Source organism: Agelaius phoeniceus, chromosome 9, assembly GCF_051311805.1.
Source record: "Agelaius phoeniceus isolate bAgePho1 chromosome 9, bAgePho1.hap1, whole genome shotgun sequence".
Taxonomy (NCBI): Eukaryota; Metazoa; Chordata; class Aves; order Passeriformes; family Icteridae; genus Agelaius; species Agelaius phoeniceus.
In genome coordinates, this window is record NC_135273.1 from 1,221,896 (window position 1) to 1,242,753 (window position 20,858).

The window sequence follows — 20,858 nt, forward strand, 5'->3', positions numbered from 1 at the left end:
TCAGCTTAACACCAGATTAGGTTTAGTTCTGAGACTGGGATCATATTTAGGATTTAGGGGAAAAGCCCCAGAGCTGCTCCCCGAAGGTTGCACCTCACCTGGAGCCTTTTCCAGGCACACCTGGGAATGTCAGTGCTGGCCCTCCCAGCAAGGAGAGGCTTCTGCCAGCATCTGGGGACGTGGAATGCACCCAGGCTCAGGTGCTGCAAGAAGGGCTGGTCCCAAATGAAATCCCAGCAGTGCAGGAGCAGCCCAGGAAAGCTCTCCACAGCCCTGGAGGATCCCTGACTGCTGGAGCCAGGACATTGCTCTGTGCCTTGGATTTTAGCCCATGGAAACAATTCCCAACTTGGTGTGAGGAGGTACAAGGGTTTGAGTGAATTTATCACAGGGTGAAAATGTAGAATTTTGGGGTTTTTAGAATGGGGGTTCAGGAGGCAAGATAGAGGAGTCTGGGTGTGTGCTGTCCTCCTCCTCCTCCTTGTCCTCCATCCTCTGCTGTGATGTTGGCACTTCAGGATTGGTTTAGAGTACAGACAGACTGTGTAACACAGGTGATGGGTATTGGGAAATTATTGTAAATAAAGTACAGGCAGTTTTCAGTATAAAAAGCTAACAGCAGCCTGAGGGTGTGGAAAAAGCAGAATTTTGGAAAAGTAGAATTTTGGGGATTTAGAATGGGGGTTCTGGAGGCAAGATGGAGGAATCTGGGTGTGTGCTGTCCTCCTTGTCCTCCATCCTCTGCTGGGATGGTGGCACTTCTGGATTGGTTTAGAGTACAGACAGACTGTCTGACATAGGTGATGGGTATTGGAAATTATTGTAAATAAATACAGGCAGTTTTTAGTGTCAAAAGCCAACACCACGCCAAGGGCAAGGACTGAGCCACAACCCAACCTCTGGGCAGATCTCAGCAGGTCAGAGAGAGGATGGAACAGATAAGAGAAAATGAACAACCTTGAGAACCAGAGCTGAGGAATCTCAGCTTCTTTGGTCATGGGGCTGGGAAAAAAGAGACTTTCTAATACCTCAGGGTCATCTCAACCACAGGAACCCGAGAGCTGAGGATTCACCAGCACTTCCAAAACCACTGAAACCCTCCCAAAACCCCACGTTTGTGACTGAGCACCCCAAATTAGCAATTAGTGCACCCACTTAACGAGTTTGCAGAGGACAAAGCTGCAGCTCATTAATAACTCCCTAAAGCTGTGCTGGCTCAAGGCTCCCAAAGTGTTTTTCTTGCTCATTAGACATGGAAACAATTAATGGGGGCAGGAAAAGATGGTGCTCCATTAATATTCCCCTAATGAGAGCTGAGCCCAAAAAAAGCAAGTTCCAATTTCACCTTAAATAATTCTGGGATGGACAGGGGTGCAAATAATGAAACCCCAACACCACAAATCCTGGAGCACTGAATTTTAATTGACCTTTTTGTGTCCCCAGTGAAACCATTTCCACAGAGAGAATATTTGTGTTTATTTCCTGTCTGCTTCCCCTCCTGATGCTCTCAGGGTGCAGTTGGCTGTTTCTCCAGGAGAATCTCTCAAGTGTTTCAGGCTGTTGCAGGGATTTCTCTCCCCATCAATTCTCCCCCTTGAGCACAGGCAGCAGCTCCCCACTTTCCTTCAGCTCCTGCAAGACACAAGAAGGGTTTGCTGGGATGATCCAAGGGGATTCCAGCAGGAAACACTCCCTGGCAGCATGGAATGCCTCACAGGGCTCCCTCCTGGGCAACACTCCGAGCTTTAGACAGGATTTAAACTCTGCTTTGGGTGCATTTCGTGCAAAAGACAAAGGAGTGGACAATCACACCTTGAGAGCTGTGCTTGGTGTCCCTGATCTCCTGCCAGGTGGAATCCCAGACACTCCAGGCACAGAACTTTCCAACACCCCAAAGGAGGAATTCACCACCCATGGATGGGTTTTGTTTTCCCACCCCTAAACCCCAACAAGGAAATGAAAATCCTCAGGACTCTGAGCAGGAGGCGCCTGCCCTGCTCATCCCTCAATCCTGGGCACTGAAATTCCCATTTTGGGGCTGGCAGCTGCCTCGGGAGCACCAGGAGACACCTGGGAAACAACGTGGAATGCTGCTCTTCTCCCACATCTTGCAGTCAACAGCTCTATTGCAATAATTCCATACTATGCTGCATTAAAAAATGCAATGTAAAATGTAAACCCCTGACAGCGCTCATCCACCATACGAGTCATGAACTCAAACAGCCAAGGATGCCAAGGGAGAATTTACATTGAAATAGCAAAAAAAAAAGGGATTTTACAGCATCTCACAATGCCCAAGACTCCTCTTCCTGACACTGAAAAAGCCCCCACACTTCTTAAATTATCTAGATTAATTTTATTGATTTAATCCCTACACTTGCTAAATAAACAAATAAAATTAAACTCTAAATTAAGTTAATCTATATAATATAAGCAAAATTAATCTATGTAATTGAAGCAATCCCTACACTTGTTAAATAAACAGAATTAATGATATACCTTAGGTAAAATTAATCTATATAAACAGAATTAATCCATATAATTTAAGTAAAGTTAATCTACATCCATAAAATTAATCTACAGAATTTAGGTAAAAATAGTATCTATAAATCAAATTATTATTTATATAATAATTTTATATAATAATTTCAATAATAAATTTATATAAGAATTGAAGCAATCCCTACACTTGTTAACTGAATAAAAATTTATATACTTTAAGTAAAATTAATCTATATAAAGTATATAAAGTATTTATATACTTTAATCTAATTAATCTATATCTTTATAATTATATATAATCTATAATTATATAATCTATATAATTGAAGTAAAGTTAATTTATATGAATAAAATAAAGCTGTACAATTGAAGTAAAATTAATCTTTGTAAATAAAATTAATCCATGTACATTAGGTAACATTTATCTATATAAATAAAATTAATCTATATCCTTTAAGTAACATTAATCTATATAAATAAAATTAATCTATGTAATTGTAGTAAAATTAATCTTTGTAAATAATATTAATCTATGTAATTGAGGCAATCCCTCACACTTCTTAAGTAAATCAAACAAATCTCTCTAATTTCAGTAGTCCCAGGATTTTTAGAATTAAATGGGATTTATTGATTGAGCATTCCCAGGAGTCCCAGTCTGAGGAACTGGCTCTGAACCATCCAGGCAGGAATGGGCTCAGGAGGATTTGGGAACTCTGGGGCTGCTCCAACAACTCCAAGAAAATTTCCTTTTCCCCAGGAATGTTTCCTGGGAAAAAACCAACATCAGGAGCAAAATTAGGGATGAGAAAAATTAAAGAGGTGAAAATGAGCTTTTTTCCAGTCATTCATTGGAGAATTAAAGCTCCTTTCCCTGGAAAAGCATCCTAGGGTGGCTGCAGGGATTCGGTGGGGGGCAGGCAGGAAAATTCCTATGAATGCAATTTTGAAATGCAACAAATAAATGCAATAAAATGGAGTTTTTACCTTGACAATGTCCAGGCCCCCCACCAGCTCCCCCTTGACGTAGAGCTGGGGGTACGTGGGCCAGTTGGAGAAAGATTTCAGCCCCTGGCGCACCTGGGAACCAAACAGGAATTAATACTGTTTAATCCCACATCAAACTGGGAAACCAAACAGAAATATTGGGAATTCTGGCCAAATCAAACTGGGAAATCCCACAGGAATTCATTCTGTTTAATCCCAAATCAAACTGGGAAATCCCACAGGAATTCATTCTGTTTAATCCCACATCAAACTGGGAAATCACACAGGAATTCATTCTGTTTAATCCCAAATCAAACTGGGAATCCAACAGGAATTAATACTGCTTAATCCCACATCAAACTGGGAATCCCACAGGAATTCATTCTGTTTAATCCCAAATCAAACTGGGAAATCACACAGGAATATTGGGAATGCTGGCCAAATCAAACTGGGAAATCACACAGGAATTCATTCTGTTTAATCCCACATCAATCTGGGAAACCACACAGGAATTCATTCTGTTTAATCCCAAATCAAACTGGGAAACCACACAGGAATATTGGGAATGCTGGCCAAATCAAATCTGGGAAATCCAACAGGAATTCATTCTGTTTAATCCCAAATCAAACTGGGAAACCACACAGGAATTCATTCTGTTTAATCCCAAATCAAACTGGGAAATCACACAGGAATATTGGGAATTCTGGCCAAAGCAAACTGGGAAATCAAATGGGAATTATTGGGAATTCTGGCCAAATCAAACTGGGAAATCACACAGGAATTATTGGGAATGCTGGCCAAATCAAATCTGGGAAATCAAACAGGAATTAATTCTGGCCAAATCAAATCTGGGGAATCAAACAGGAATTAATTCTGGCCAAATCAAATCTGGGAAATCAAACAGGAATTAATTCTGGCCAAATCAAATCTGGGGAATCCAACAGGAATTATTGGGAAATCTGGCCAAATCAAATCTGGGAAATCAAGTGGGAATTATTGGGAATGCTGGCCAAATCAAATCTGGGGATTCAAACAGGAATTAATTCTGGCCAAAGCAAATCTGGGAATCAAACAGGAATTACTGGGGAATTCTGGCCAAATGAAATCTGGGAATCAAACAGGAATTAATGCTGGCCAAATCAAATCTGAGAAATCAAACAGGAATTAACTGGGAATTCTGGCCAAATGAAATCTGGGAATCAAACAGGAATTACTGGGGAATTCTGGCCAAATGAAATCTGGGAATCAAACAGGAATTATTGGGGAATTCTGGCCCTGGGAAAGGCAGCAGGGAATGGATCCCCAGGGAGGGGCAGCTGCTGTTACCTCCTCATCCTCCAGGATGTCAAAGGTCTCGTAATCCACACTGGGGAGAGAGAGGGATAAAATGAGATATTCATGGAAACAATGGGATATTCATGTTATTCACACTGCAGCTGGGGAGAAATGCTCAGAAAGCAACAAAACCGCACAACATTTGTAAAGAAACGCCTCAAAATTCTCACAGAAACTGCAAAAATTACCCCCCAAAATTTGTAGAACCTCAAGATTTTTTAAAAACCCATAAAAAGCTGGAAAAATCCCTCAAAGTTCTCAAAAAATCCTCAAAATTATCAAAAACTCCTCACTGTTCTCAAAACCCGCTCAGAATTCTCAAAAAACCCCCAAAGTTCTAAAACATCAAGATTTTTTTTTAAACTATTGAAATTCTCAAAAAAAAACCCTCAAAAGTCTCAAAACCTCAAGATTTTTTAAAAACCCTAAAAATGTTCAAAACCCCTCAAAATTCTCACAAGAAGTCCTCAAAATTCCACAAAAACCCTTCAATATTCTCTCAGAGAAACCCCAAAATCTTGAAAAAATACTCAAAATCTTCAAAAACCCCTCTAAATTTTCAAAAAACTCCTCAATTATCTCAAAAAGCCCCAATAAAATTCTCAGATAACCCTTCCACTGCTTGAAATCCTCTTGAAAAATAAAAACTTACATTTGGGGAATAATTCCATTGCTATTTTCTAATACATTTTCCATAAAATGCAGTTTTACCCCAAAACTGCCCCCCCAAACTCAAGCCCCATTACCTACCCAGTGTTATTCATGATTTCTATGATTTGCTTGCTGAAGCCACATTTTGCCATCTGAAATATAAAATATATAAAACACAGATATTAAATGTCTCTGCTTTTTAAATCTATGAATTCCAGCTGCACTACAGCAACTCCCATTTTTCTGCTGGATGAGCCACTCCCTAATCCCTTTCCCATCCTTTATCTCCTGATTTTTATGGATTTATGGAATAAATCTGCTGCATTTTGAGGCATCACTTGCCTGGATTCACCATAATAAACTATAATAAACAAGAAGAGCAACTTGTCATACTTATTCTCATTAGAATTAATTTAATTATAATTAAACTATAATTAAATTAATTATGATTGGAATTATAATTAAACTAGAATTAATTATAATTGGAATTATAATTAATTAATAATTCGTATCCACTGCAAACTCTTGACATGAAGACAATGAACACCCAGCAATTTTTAGATATTAACAGATACTATAGATATCTATAAGATATCCAAGATATTAGATATATCTATTATAATATCTAAGCATCAGATATTTCTATTAATTGATATTAATAGAAATATCTAATAGATAATATTTAGCAATAATAAAAAGCAGGGGCTGTTTTATGGTTTATAGAAGCACAAAATAAAAAGAGAAAGAACTTTTGCAGCTGCAGTGATTTGAATTAAGTAAGAACAAGGTAAAATTCACAATTTTCTGGAACATTCCATATTACCTGTTTGTTTCCCTTCATGAAGAGCATCACAGGAGCTTTGTTTATCAAGGATTTAAGCCTAGAAAAAGACATAAAATACCTTGGTTATCAGCCCAAACAAAATGCAGAATTGGGAATGCAAACTCCAACGGATCAATCTCCAAGAATTCCACCCTGGGATGGGAATGCACTCCCAGCAGGAACCCATCTCCCATGGAGAAAATGGCACTAAAGCCTCCCCAGAGGTGCTGCTGCTCCTTACAAACACATCTCATGGACAACTTTAACCCAAAAAAAAACTTTAGGGAAACTTTAAAACCCTCTGGGAGACACAGGACATTTCCCATTCCCTTCTTTCCCTCAAAAGTTTGTGCCGAGCAAAAAAAATCTGTGTAAATGGGGTTGCTGCTTGTGCAATTTGCAAACTTCGTCAAGAACTGACCAAAAAATGTTGAATTTCTTAACAAACTCCTTAAAAAGCAGAGGAAGGGGCTAAAAGGCTTTAAAAAGTAAGTTTTTAAAGGCCACCAAAAGTAAGTTTTTAAAGATGAGCCCATCTCATCTTTATCTCCAATTTAATCTCTGCTAAAAGCATTAATTGGGGTTTGTGAGCTCAGGGAAACAATTTCAAAGTAAAGCAACCCAAGGCGTGGGATAAATTTGGAAGGAATGAATAAATCCCTAGAATTTAGAATGGTGCGTTTATTTCTTATCTCCATTTTTACATGGGATTTATTAAATTATTTGTGCACTGCACTGAGCAGGGAGAAGAACCAGGCAGGGATTCCTTCCAGTGACACCAGAGTTGGAAATCTGTGGCAAATAAAGCTGGAAAAAGCTTAAAAAGATGATTTTCCCAGTTATTTTTAAATAATAAATTGCTAAAGAGAGACAAGAATGAATCTATATCTATATATCCACCTACAGATACAGATATATAAACACATATATATATATATACATATAGATACATATAGATATATAAATATTCAAGTAGATATATAAGTATATATATATTAATAAAGAAAAATATGGAAATATAGATATATATTTATAAATATATACATAGATATAGAAATATCGAAATAGAGATATAGAAATATAGAAAGGCGTATTTATAAATATGTAGAAAAATACAGATATATAAATAGATATAGATATATAAATGCATAAATAGATATATATATCTACAGATATATATATATAAAAATAGATTCTTGCAACAAGCAGAAATTAAACCACAAATACAAGTAAAGATTCTTGGACTTAAATGTACAAACCCCAAAAGACATTGAAAAACTGCAAGAATTCTGCAAGTAAATGAATTCTTGAGGCACTTCTGATAAAGCAGAAATTCACAGAGGGTTTCCCCTGTATAAGCATAGAAAAAAACCTCAAAAATTGTCATAACTCCCCCACCTGTCCTCCAGCTTCTGGCCCTTTGGGCAGATTGTGTCCAGCTCTCCTGACGCCTCGAGCTCCTGGGGAAATTAGGGAAAAAAGCAAACATGAGGTGGAAGAAGCAAGACAAGGACATTTCAGGCAAGCCAGAGAGGAGGGAAATTGCGTGGTGTCACCTTGACGATGTCCAGGCCCCCGATGAGCTCGCCCTTGACGTAGAGCTGGGGGTAGGTTGGCCAGTTGGAGAAGGCTTTGAGCCCCTGGCGCACCTCCTCGTCAGAGAAGATGTCAAAGCTGCTGAAGGCCACGCCGTGCTTCTGCAGGATCTCCACCATCTGCCTGCTGAAGCCTGCAGTGGAACCCCCTGGGATCTCAGCACAGCTGGGCTCACAGCTGGGCTCAACCTGGCCCACAGCTGGGCTCACAGCTAGGCTTAACCTGGCTCCCAGCCGTGCCCACCCCGGCTCAGGGCTGTGCTGATCCCACCCTGTCTCAGGGCCGTGCCCACCCTGGCTCGGGGCCGTGCCCAGCCTGGCTCAGGGCCGTGCCCACCCTGGCTCAGGGCCGTGCCCACCCTGGCTCAGGGCCGTGCCCAGCCTGGCTCAGGGCTGTGCTGACCCCACCCTGGCTCAGGGCTGTGCTGACCCCACCCTGGCTCAGGGCCTTGCTGACCCCAAGCCAGGCTCAGGGCCGTGCCCACCCTGTCTCAGGGCCGCGCTGGCCCCAGCCTGGCTCTCAGGCATGCCCACCCTGGCTCAGGGCCGTGCTGGTCCCACTGTGGCTCAGGGCTGTGCTGGCCCCACCCTGGCTCAGGGCCATGCCCACCCTGGCTCAGGGCCATGCCCACCCTGGCTCAGGGCCGTGCTGGCCCCAGCCTGGCTCAGGGCCATGCCCACCCTGGCTCCCAGCCATGCCCACCATGGCTCAGGGCTGCGCTGGCCCCAGCCTGGCTCAGGGCCGCGCTGACCCCAGCCTGGCTCAGGGCCATGCTGACCCCACCGTGGCTCAGGGCCGTGCTGACCCCACCGTGGCTCAGGGCCGCGCTGGCCCCAGCCTGGCCCGGTGGGGCACACCGCAGCGCTCTGTGCCAGGGAGGCCCAGCAGGCAGGCTGGCTCACCACAGCGGGGCTCCTTGGGAGAGCCCTTCATGAAGAGCATGCAGGGGGCAGCGTTGATGAGCCCCCTGAGGCGGGCGTGCAGCTGCTCCTGGGCAGGGGCAGCGCCCCCGGGGCCGGCCGTGCCCGCCGTGCCCGCCGCGTGCCGCTGAACCTTCTGCGTCAGCTCCGGGGCGTGAGCGCCGTCCAGGCGGTCCACATTCTGGGAATTCTGCAGGAATAACACACAGAGTGCAGAACAGGCATAGATACAGCACACACAGAGTGCAGAACAGGCACAGACACAGCACAGAGTGCCTCAGAACAGGCATAGACACAGCACAGAGTGCCTCAGAACAGGCATAGACACAGCACAGCCTGCCCTCAGAACAGGCACAGACACAGCACACACTGCCCCAGAACAGGCATAGACACAGCACACACAGACTGCAGGACACAGGGGATAAAGCCCAGCCTTCAGTCCAGGTGGGCTAAACCATACCCTTCAGTCCAGCCTGGGCTCAAGCACAGCACTCACAGCCTTCAGCCCAGCCCAGGCTCAAAGCACAGCACTCACAGCCTTCAGTCTAGGCTGGGCTCAAGCACAGCACTCACAGCCTTCAGTCCAGCCCAGGCTCAAGCACAGCACTCACAGCCTTCAGCCCAGCCCAGGCTCAAGCACAGCACTCACAGCCTTCAGCCCAGCCCAGGCTCAAGCACAGCACTCACAGCCTTCAGTCTAGGCTGGGCTCAAGCACAGCACTCACAGCCTTCAGTCTAGGCCTGGCTCAAGCACAGCACTCACAGCCTTCAGCCCAGCCCAGGCTCAAGCACAGCACTCACAGCCTTCAGTCTAGGCTGGGCTCAAGCACAGCACTCACAGCCTTCAGTCTAGGCCTGGCTCAAGCACAGCACTCACAGCCTTCAGTCTAGGCTGGGCTCAAGCACAGCACTCACAGCCTTCAGTCTAGGCTGGGCTCAAGCACAGCACTCACAGCCTTCAGTCCAGCCCAGGCTCAAGCACAGCACTCACAGCCTTCAGTCTAGGCTGGGCTCAAGCACAGCACTCACAGCCTTCAGTCTAGGCTGGGCTCAAAGCACAGCACTCACAGCCTTCAGTCTAGGCTGGGCTCAAGCACAGCACTCACAGCCTTCAGCCCAGCCTGGGCTCAAGCACAGCACTCACAGCCTTCAGTCTAGGCTGGGCTCAAGCACAGCACTCACAGCCTTCAGTCTAGGCCTGGCTCAAGCACAGCACTCACAGCCTTCAGTCTAGGCCTGGCTCAAGCACAGCACTCACAGCCTTCAGTCTAGGCTGGGCTCAAGCACAGCACTCACAGCCTTCAGTCTAGGCTGGGCTCAAGCACAGCACTCACAGCCTTCAGTCTAGGCTGGGCTCAAGCACAGCACTCACAGCCTTCAGTCCAGCCCAGGCTCAAGCACAGCAAAGCCAGCCAGCCAAGCCTGGCTTTCCAGGGAGGAGCTGCACTGCCAGGCTCGTGCCTTTCTGGCACTAATGATGCCTCAGGGATTTCAGCTTTTGTGTTTTTCAGATCCTATGCTGCATTAGTGCCTAACTCTGAACTCCATACAAAGTGTAGTTAAGTGTCTTCACATTTTGGTCAGACTAAACAATCCCTCCAGGCCTGAAACTCAGGACACCCTACAGCCTCAGGTCCTGAAAAGAATAAACTAAAGTGAATTGGGAGGAGCAAACTGGGGGTGAATAACTTCATCACCTGAAGCTGAACTGGAGGATGAACCCCTGCTATGTAAATAGCCCAAACTCACATCTGCCTGACAAACCCATGGCTCATCCTGGTGTAGCTCTGAGGCTCTGAGTGCCCAAGGTGCACCTGTGGAAGGCCTTTAATAAATACCCACTTTATCCTCCCAACCTTGTCTAGCCTCTGTTCTGGGCAGCCACTGCAAGGCCTCAGTAACAGCACCAAGTTTGCCTCTAGAAATACTTATTTCATAAAATATTATCCATTTTATCATCACAGGCAAATAGCACCCAAACAGAATTGTTATTTCTGTTATTACCATATTTACTTGGGTCTTTTCCCCCACTACAACACAAGGAAATGTTGCTGTAAATTTTTTGACCCAAGTACAACAAGTGAAATAAAAACTATGTATGAGTCCCGAAGCACTTAAGGAAGCCCTGAACTATTCCACATAAAGTGCAAAAACCATATCTATTTCCATTTTTAGGTTCCACTGCATAGAATTCAATCAGTTACAGAGGTGTTTCCTCACTGAGAAAGCTCCTAAGGTTCTGGTAGAGTATTACAAAAGTATAAGTATTAAGAGTCCACATGGATTCTATTTTCCCTTAAATCCACTTTTCTTAAATTCATCTCCTCTTAAATCCATTTCCTCTTACCTTAAAGAACAAGAACGTTGGAACAGAACTAATTCCATATTTTTCAGACACTTCAGGCACAGCCTCAGCTTCCAGCTAAAAACCAAACCAAAAAAAAAAAAAAGAACTGGATTATTTTCATAATCTTCTTTAAAGTTTCACTGCAAGTGTCAATCCTGGAATGTTCTCCCTGGCATTTTATACATTTAAGCAGGATCTGCTGCTGAAGTCTGGGAGACATTTGCATTTAAATGAGACTCTCTGGGCTGCATGGCACCCGCTGAACCTCCACGGTGTCAGAACAGGTTCAGAGGTTTTTATTTTGTTGCACATTTCAAAAGACGCCCGGAGGCTGCGAATAAAATTTTTGGTGCACTCCTGACCCAGTAAATTCTCAATGCTGTGCAGCTCCTGCTATATTGGAAGCCATAAATCACTGGCCCCAGTGATGTCACCACCACAGAGGTGCTTTTGTGCCCCCTTGGGGGGCTCTGCATCACCCCTGCCATCTGCAGCCCCCTGCAAATTAGCAAGGGAAAAGGAGCTGCTCCTTCAGCTGAGGGTGATTTTGAACTTGATTTTTAACTCCTGCAAGGCTGCTGAGTGCCCAGCCTGGGATTCCTGCTCCCACTTCCATCACAGAGGCATTTGCTATGAAAATTTATCTTCACTGGCTCAGATTTCGAGCTGCTCCAGCCACACGGGCTCCTAATGAAGCCACTAATTAGAGAGGCAAAGCAGGAGCATCAGAAGTGAGCCCCAGCCTCCTCCTGGAAATCACCACTCCAGGAGAACCAACTGGAAAACTACAGCTAGAAAAGGAAAGCTTACATCCAACTGAAATTGAACTGAAAGCTTGTACATAATTGAAAGAGAATAGGTAATTCCAATTATTGATTCTTTTTCCAGGGGCAAATGATGACTTCCATGTCTAATACTCATTTTCTTTCCCAGCAAAATTTCCTGCTGGATATTTCTGTTCCATATAACACAGAACAGATTTCATTTCATATTTCAGGAACTTGCTCTCATTGACACAGCTTCCCTAAATGTTGTTTGTGAGCACTCTGGGATATGAACACATTCATTTCAACCAAACATCTCGGGAGGTAACAGGTGCTTGCCAATTCAAAGGCAGGCTGGATATTCTGGAACACAAAAATCCCACCAAGGACTGCCAAAATCAAATATATTCCTCTGGAGGAGCTCCTCCCTCCAAAATGTATCAGTAAAATTCACCCAAGAATTTTCATCAGCTTATTTTCTCTGAGCAAGAACACCAGTAATATTAAAATTGCTGGGAGGAGGGAAGATGGGGAAAGGATGTGCCACCACCTTGGTTTCACAGCCCTGGATGACTTTGGAACCTTGTTATTAAAATATAAATTACAGCTGAATAATAAAGGTCATAAATAAATGATATAGGAATAATAAAAAGGCAATTGAGAGATTGCAGACTTTGTTGGGCTGAGTAAAAGCTACTAAACTTTAGATAAATGTAAGCATCTTGAATTTGCAATATGTCGAAAATTAGTCTTTTGGAGCTTTAAGTCATAAAATACCATTAAAATAATTCTGACCTGTTTTACAAATACCAACTGAGAGGAATCATTAAAAAAACCCATACACACATCCTAAAGGCTGTAAAAATCACATTAAAATACTCACACACAGCTGGCTGCTCCACTGCTCCCTGCCCTCATCATCCCACAAGTGTCTCATTAACCAGAGAAATTTGGTTTAAAACCAACAGCACGTGAAGGGAATTCCTTCCTCCTTCCCCTGGATCCCAGGAGATGTGCAGAGGGTCTCACAGAGCAGAGTGACAGCCCTGCAGGGAGTGAGCTCACTTTCCTGAAGTGTCATTTCAGTGCCACAGGAATCCTCTGGGAACCCTGAGATCCCTTAACCAGGAACATCCCCAGGGCTGGACACCCTGGGACAGTGGGAGGTGTCCCTGCCATGGCAGGGGAGGCACTGGGTGGGCTTTGGGGTCCCTTCCCACCCAAGGCATTCCAGGATTCCCAGTCTGAGCCATGCATGACAGCAGCAGCACCTCTAGGGTAACACTGGATGGGCTTTGGGGTCCCTTCCCACCCAAGGCATTCCAGGATTCCCAGTCTGAGCCATCCATGACACCAGCACCTTTGGGATAACACTGGATGGGCTTTGGGGTCCCTTCCCACCCAAGGCATTCCAGGATTCCCTGTCTGAGCCATGCATGACAGCAGCAGCACTTTGGGATAACACTGGATGGGCTTTGGGGTCCTTCCCACCCAAGGCATTCCAGGATTCCCAGTCTGAGCCATGCATGACAGCAGCAGCACCTCTAGGGTAACACTGGATGGGCTTTGGGGTCCCTTCCCACCCAAGGCATTCCAGGATTCCCAGTCTGAGCCATCCCTGACAGCAGCAGCACCTCTAGGGTAACACTGGATGGGCTTTGGGGTCCCTTCCCACCCAAGGCATTCCAGGATTCCCTGTCTGAGCCATCCCTGACAGCAGCAGCACTTTGGGATAACACTGGATGGGCTTTGGGGTCCCTTCCCACCCAAGGCATTCCAGGATTCCCAGTCTGACCATCCCTGAGAGCAGCACCTCTAGGATAACACTGGATGGGCTTTGGGGTCCCTTCCCACCCAAGGCATTCCAGGACTCCCAGTCTGAGCCATCCCTGAGAGCAGCAGCACCTCTGGGACACCAGATGTGAGAGGGGCATTGGAAATGTGAGGCCCCAGAGGCAGCCCAAGAGGAAGCTGCCCCTGCTGTGGAACATTTCCCTGCCCCAGGGCTGTCCCTGTGCTCACCTGCACAAAGGTGACCTGGCTGTGCTCCCGTGCCAGCGCTGCCATCACCTCGTTCATCTGCGCGCACTGCGGAGCCCATGGTGCCCAGAAGTGCACCACCACCAGGGACCTGGGGAGAAACAGCACTGCTGGGGACAGCTGCCAAAAAACACCTGCACCATGGAACCCCTGAGCCTGGGAGAGGCCTCCAGAATCACCATCCAGGGCCCCGACAGCCACCTTGTCCCCAGAGCCCAGAGTGCCCCCTCCAGGGATGGGCACTCTATGAAAACCCATCAATCCCCACCACCTGCTGCCCTAGAGATGCTGGGCAGAGCTCCAGAATAAAGCAGGGATTTATTCAAAGCATCCCCTCCATGGATCCACCTTGGGCAGCACCAGAGCCCAGCCAGGGCTGCACCCAAGATGAACCAAAATGGCCCCAAAATGCACGGCCGGGCACGGGCTCTGTCCCTGGGATCAGTTCTGCTCCATTTGCACCTTGCAGTTCATTGTCCCATTCCAGCTTTAGCCCCTGCAGTCCCACCCTGCTTGTTTTTCTCTCTCCAGCCCACGGGGTTTGTGCTCCTGGGCTGAGATTTGGATCATTTGTCCTTGGTGCCCAGCTGGAGCAGGAATTGTTTTGTGTCCCTGCTCTGTGCACAGAGCTCAGCATCCCCTGATGTGAAGCTCAGACCTGCACACTAAAGCAGCACAGAATGGGAAAATAGAAAAGCCAAACCTGAGGCATCACCTGAGATAAAAAAACCCCTTTAAAGCACAGCCAGGAGTTTCCTTTCCAAGGGACCATTCCGAGCCCAGGCAGCAGTGCTGAGGCCATGCAGTACAGAGCCTGTCACACTGCAATGTTATTTTTCTGCTTGCATTAGCTCCAACTTCTTATTGCAGGTTTGCTGGGATGTTTGGGATTGGTTCTACACAGCATTTAAAGGTGTGAGCAGAAATCCCATCCCACTGGGTACCAGCTCCCATGGGCTTAAACACCTGGGACGGCAGCAGTGAGAAGATATTGGAATTTTCAACTCCATTCTCCATCTTTGCAGAGGTCAAACCCTCTGCACTCCCAGAGAATGGGAATAAGGAATTAAAGATACAATGTACTAGTACTAATTTACTCTAGAAAAATAGAGAAATCAAGTCACCCATCCAACAGCAGCCACTTCATGCCTTTTATCCCTAAATAATGGAAATTCATTGTAAATTGTAGCAGCTGCGTGGGCAGCACAAGATCCCTGCTGGAGCAGTTCCTGTGACCTGGTCACACACCCTGGATGCTTTCACAAACTCGATTTTTCAGTGAAACTCTAGAAAATTCTGGCAGAAAAACAACAGAACAACTTTTCTTTCCCCACAAGTCCTCAGTTTAAGTCTGTGCTCACAGCAGGACACACCTGGCCACAGGGATGGGCCTCAGGGCAAATCACCACAGGATTATTTCATCCTTATCCCACCAGAGCCTGCTCCTTCCTTACCAACATCCAGCTGCAATATATTCATTTTTAGCTTCAGGAAGAACATATTTTAAATTCAATTGCACTAAGGGTATCGTTTCAGTTGTTTGATTTTTTTAAAATTCATTCACAAAACAATTCAGATTTTGCAACCAAACTGCTCACTGAGCACTTCAATTTCACTTTAAAAAAAAAAAAAAGAGTACTTGAAAACATTAAGAGAGATAAAAAATAAAGAGTTGGCAAAATGAAGCACTTAAGTAACTCCTAACAAAAAGTGTTCCCTGTGTTCAGTCAAGGTTAAAAAAAAAAGCTCCACTATTAAACAGGGCAGGGACAAAAAGGTTATGACAAATCCACAATTTTCTCCTTAAATATCAAGATTTACACTCATTCTACAACACAAACTTACTGATAACTTAATGCAAGAAATGTTAATTTTCTGAAACAGGAAATGCTATTAAATTAACATGTAATTATAAATGCTGTTTTCAAAGGAAGCAGAAGAAGAGTTATCAGAATTATCAGCTCATCTTGGGTCCAAGAACATGGATAAAATCATCAATTCCTTTAGAGAGAAAACTGAATTATGTTCTGTGACAAAGGCAATGAGAAAATTACTGGTGGGTTTTTTTAAATAACCTTAAAATATCGTGTTTGTTCCTGAAGCCACTTTACTTTGGGCACACGAATTCCTTCTGCAATGTCCCTACAAAACAATCCAGCTGAAGGACAATTCCAGCAGGGAAAGTGGAGGTCCTACAGCAAGTCTGGAAGAAATTCTGTTCCTTTTTCCCAGAACCATCATTTAACAGCATTTCCTTTGGTTGTCTCTCAGAACTGATGCTGGTATCCCCCCACACTTTAAATCACTGTAAATCTGTAATTACAGAGGTGCTTAGTGCAGCTCTCCCCTCCCACAGTTAAACACGTGCATGGAGCACTGGAATAAAACCACTGGGATTGCTCAGGACAGGGCTGGGAGCACCCTGGGACACTGCAAGGTGTCCCTGGATGGGCCTGCAGATCCCAGAGCAGGCTGGGGTTGTAGGAAAAGCAGAGCCCTGTCATTAATCATAGAGCACAAAACCAGCTTAATGAGACCCTGGGTGGGAGAAGAATAATTCAGAGCCACTTCTGTGTCAATAAACACCCAAATGATGGTGCTCCCACTGCAGTGTCACTGCTGTGACATTGGTCACAGCATAGTTGGTCACTGCTGCTCCCACTGCAGTGTCAATGCTGTTTCCACTGCAAAGTCACTGCTGTGCCACTGCAATGTCACTGCTGTTCCCACTGCTGTTCCCATTGAAATTCCACTGCTGTTCCCATTGCTGTGCCACTGCAATGTCACTGCTGTTCCCATTGAAATTCCACTGCTGTTCCCATTGAAGTGTCACTGCTGTTCCCACTGAAGTGTCCCGGCGGTTTTGGTGACACTCCCACGGCTGGAGGACAATCCCAGCTCTCAGGGCAGCTCTGGTTAATGGGATTTTCCAGACGATTCGCCCAATTTGGCCCCAAATTCCCTGCGGCAGGACCTGCTATAGGGCGGCACCTCCGAGAGCTGAGCCAGGGGAACGCGGGGCTGGCAGAGGCCGAGCCAAAGCCGAGCCTAAGCCCGGGCCTAAGCCTGGCCAAAGCCCGAGCATAAACCGGGCCAAAGCCAAGCCTAAGCCAGGCCTAAGCCCGAGCCTAAGCTAAGCCTAAGCCTAAGCCTGTCCATAGCCAGGCCAAAGCCCAGCCTTTGAGCAGCTCGGGGCTCGGTTTGTCCCCAGTTTGGGGTTTTTTTATCTTCCCCTCGCAGTTTTTACCGGGCGCTGCGGCAGCACCGGCCCGTCCCGAGCTGTGCCCTGCGGGGACCGGGAGGGGACAACGGGATGGCACCGAGGGACGGGACCCAAAGAGGAGACACCGGGATGGGGAACCCGGGCTGGACCCCACAGAGGTGACACCGGCATGGCCCCAACGGATGGCACGGAGGGACGGCAGGCGGAGATGGCCCCCACGGAGGAGACTGAGGGACGGCACGGCGGGACGGGAGCCACGGTCAGGGACACAGGGACGGGCCCATTGCTCCCTCACCTGTCCGGGCGCTGCAGCAGCTTCTGGAACTGCTCCACGGAGCCCGCGGCCGCCACCGCGCCCGCCATGGCCGGGCCCAGCCAGGGACACGTGGGGTCACCGCCGGTCACGTGGCGGCAACCGCGGGTCACGTGCGTCCGCCCTGGGCACGCGCTTCCTCCTGCCTCACGTGTCCCGCCCGCGTCACGTGTCCCGCCGCGTCACGTATCTTTCCCGTGTCACGTGTTCCTCCCTCCCTGTGTCACGTGCCCCCGTGTCACGTGTCCCGCGTGTGACGTGTCCCCCGTGGCGGTCGTGCCGTTCCAATTGATAAAAATGGATCAGGAACTGTTGTAAAATAGTTGGTAACGGTGAAAAATGCGTATTTCATGATTGGCTTTTCACAGATATTCAAATGAATATTATATGTGTTGTGCTAGAAAGTGATGCTGTATGCATTTTCTTACACAGTGTGCTCAATATAGTTTTAGGTTATAACAAAATGTTAAAATAGAAACGATGCTATGTAGGATACTTGTTTAAAGAAAGGACTCACAGTCAGATAGCAGCCACAGGACACCTGAATCTTTCCTGGGTTTAGGGCTCTTTTTTGGGATTCCTGTCCCAGTCCCATTCCTGGTGGGTTCCCAAAGAGCAGGGCTGGATTTGGGCTGTGGAGGAATTCAGCAGAAGGAATCCCAAGGCTCTGGGCCCAGGCATTATGGGATGGAGGCCCAGGCTCTGAGCCACGGTTCCGCTCCGAGTGGGACAGATGGAACCCCTGGAAATAAATCTCTTCCCTCTGTGGCCCACGTCAGCTCCAGCTCTGCCTGTAAATCAAAGCTCAGCCTTGAGAGAGCTCCCCGAGACCTTTGCAGGCTCCTTGGGAAGGGAGAGGCGAGGACTGCAGCTCCAAATGGATAGGCCTGGAGCCAGGGGACAGCTAAATCTGCCTCCCATCCAGCTGTATTTCTGGGATCCCATATGGAGCCTTGGCAGGAGCATCCCAGGGAAGCTTCAAGGACTCGGGGTGGAGCAGGCTGTGGCCGTGTTCACAGGGGCCCCAGGAAGAGGGAAGAGATGAGGATCTGACTCCATGTTTCACAAGGCTGGTTTATTATTTTATGATGTATATGATATTTTTAAAATACTAATAATATAAATATATTATTATATATGTATATAATATATGTGTATTACATATAGCACTATAATAATATTAATATCTAAATAAATATAATAAACTATATGTAAAATATTTTAATATTATAATTTAATATTTCATATATTTAATATTTATCATTTACTATATTTAATATTTATATTTTAATATTATATATTTTAATATATATTTGAAACTATACTAACATAAATAAAATTATATTATGTATATCTATAAATGTATTGTTATATATTTATACAAAATATATAGAATATAAAACTATAATAATATAATAATATATAAATAAATATAATAATATATAAGCTAAACTAAATAAATATAATAAATAATATATAAAACTATAATAATAATATTTTTTAAAAAAACTATACTAAAAGAATAGAAGAATAAATTTCATCAGCAAGCTTGAAAGCAAAGGAAAGAATTGGAATGATAATAAAAGCTTGTGACTGACCAGCAAGTCCGAGACAGCTGGGCTGTGATTGCCATTAATTAAACACAACCACATGAGACCAATCCCAGATGCACCTGTTGCATTCCACAGCAGCAAATAATTATTATTTACATTTTGTTCCTGAGGCCTCTCAGCTTCTCAGGAGGAAAAATCCTAAGGAATGGATTTTACATAAAATGTGTCTGTGACAACAGGCTGGGGGACAAGTGCCAGGTGATGCCCTGCTCACCTGCAGCCCCAAAGAGAGATGGATGTGGAGCCCAAACTGGGGTGAAAACCCCCGAGGGAAGAGGCTGGGTGAGAGCTCCCAGCTGCTCCCAAATCCCACTGCAGTTTTCCAGCAGCTTTCCCAAAGAATCCTGTGTTCCCTTTCTAATGAATTCTTTGTTTCCTTTCTGCCAAGGCTGGGATTAAATTGTGAGAGGGTATTTCTTGTTGGGACTCAGGTGTTTGTTAGCTCTTATCTCTGTCACAGTCTCACAAACGCTGAGTTCTGCAGCACTTCAACAAACTAGAAATAGAGCCCCATCTCTCTCTCTCTACAAGGCCTTTTAAGAATAAACTGTCCAATTAAGAAATGACACCTCAATTATTTTTACTTTTAACCCAATACCCAACCACCTGTGATCTGCAGTGTGGGCTTTTTATCCAATTACACAAAACCACCCAAACCCATGGAGAAGAAGGTCAAGAAGAAGGTGAAGAAGAAGGACCAGCCTAAACCCTCCATTTTACCTTAGATATATATATTACTGTATTCTAAACCATTAAACTCCAAGTTTCCCAGCCTGTGATATCACACACTTCTACTCAAACTCCACACCCACAATCCCAGTTCTGCCATTCCATTTTGGAAGCTTCTCCACAGCCTCAGGTCAAGGCAGTGTTCCAGAGCTCCAGAGGGGATGGATGCCAGGGAATAATCTGTGTCCTCTCCTGCAAAACCGCTGGGTGCAGCTGGAAGTGCTTTATTAGAGAGGGATGGAGGGAGCTTCACCCGGTGAGAAGGGCTGGGACAATCGGGGTCGTTCAGCCTGGAGAAGGATCCAGGGTGAGCCGAGTGTGAAGGAGCTGAGAGATGGAGGGACAGGACAAGGGCAATGGCTTTAAGCTGACAGTGGGTAAATTTAGATGGGAGATTGGGAATTGGGAATTGTTCCCTGGCAGGGCTGGATAGGAGATTGGGAATTGTTCCCTGGCAGGGTGGGCAGCCCTGGCACAGGTGCCCAGAGCAGCTGGGGCTGCCCCTGGATCCCTGGCAGTGCCCAAGGCCAGGCTGGACACTGGGGCTGGGAGCACCTGGGACAGTGGGAGGTGTCCCTGCCATGGCAGGGCTGGCACTGGGGGGGTTTGGGGTCCCTCCCAAGTGTGGCCATGCCGTGATCCGGACGGGGCCGGGCTCAGCGCTGCGCGATGTACGCGGAGCGGCCGCGGTCGGCCCAGCTCGGTGCTGGAACCGGGGAACCGGGGCCGCATCCCCGGCCGGGCCGGGGGAGGCTCCGGGGGCAGATCCCGGGCTCGGGGGTGGATCCCGGGGCGGTGCCGGTGCCGGGGGAGGCTCCGGGGCTGGATCCAGGGGCGGTTCCAGGAGCGCCTCGCGGGACCGCGTTACAGGGGCGGCCCTGGGGTGGATCCCGGTTGATCCCGGTTCCCTGGGTGGTGCCGGTGCCGGGGGGAGGTTCCGGGGGCGGATCCCGGGGCGGTGCCGGTTCCAGGGGAGGTCCCGGGGCGGTGCCGGTTCCAGGGGCGGCCCCGGGGCGGT

The 20,858-nt window shown here is 46.4% G+C and overlaps 1 protein-coding gene across 2 annotated transcripts; it reads right to left on the reverse strand.

Moving 5' to 3' along the window:
- Nucleotides 1-1,401: 1,401 nt before the first annotated feature.
- Nucleotides 1,402-17,648, reverse strand: GLRX3 (glutaredoxin 3). 2 transcript variants are annotated; one of them, XM_054637689.2, is made up of 11 exons: nt 17,481-17,643; nt 13,945-14,053; nt 11,159-11,233; nt 8,794-9,001; nt 7,852-8,024; nt 7,694-7,755; nt 6,296-6,353; nt 5,572-5,624; nt 4,813-4,852; nt 3,487-3,579; nt 1,402-1,632 (listed from the first exon to the last, which is right to left on the reverse strand). In XM_054637689.2, the coding sequence occupies exons 1-11, from the start codon at nt 17,546-17,548 to the stop codon at nt 1,582-1,584; spliced, it is 990 nt and encodes a 329-aa protein (XP_054493664.1). In that variant the 5' UTR covers nt 17,549-17,643; the 3' UTR covers nt 1,402-1,581. The 2 variants fall into 2 exon arrangements, with proteins under 2 accessions (XP_054493664.1, XP_077038870.1); XM_077182755.1 differs by lacking the exon at nt 3,487-3,579 and having other exon boundaries at nt 17,481-17,648.
- Nucleotides 17,649-20,858: the final 3,210 nt, after the last annotated feature.

What these genes read in the sequence shown, in the direction of transcription:
- GLRX3 (XM_054637689.2), bottom strand. Translation starts at nt 17,548, where the DNA reads ATGGCGGGCGCGGTGGCGGCCGCGGGCTCCGTGGAGCAGTTCCAGAAG. An exon ending in GCCAGGTCACCTTTGTGCAG is followed by an intron (nt 11,234 to 13,944) that starts GTGAGCACAGGG and finishes TTTGGTTTTTAG; the next exon opens with CTGGAAGCTGAGGCTGTGCC. An exon ending in ACATCCTGGAGGATGAGGAG is followed by an intron (nt 3,580 to 4,812) that starts GTAACAGCAGCT and finishes TTTGGTTCCCAG; the next exon opens with GTGCGCCAGGGGCTGAAATC.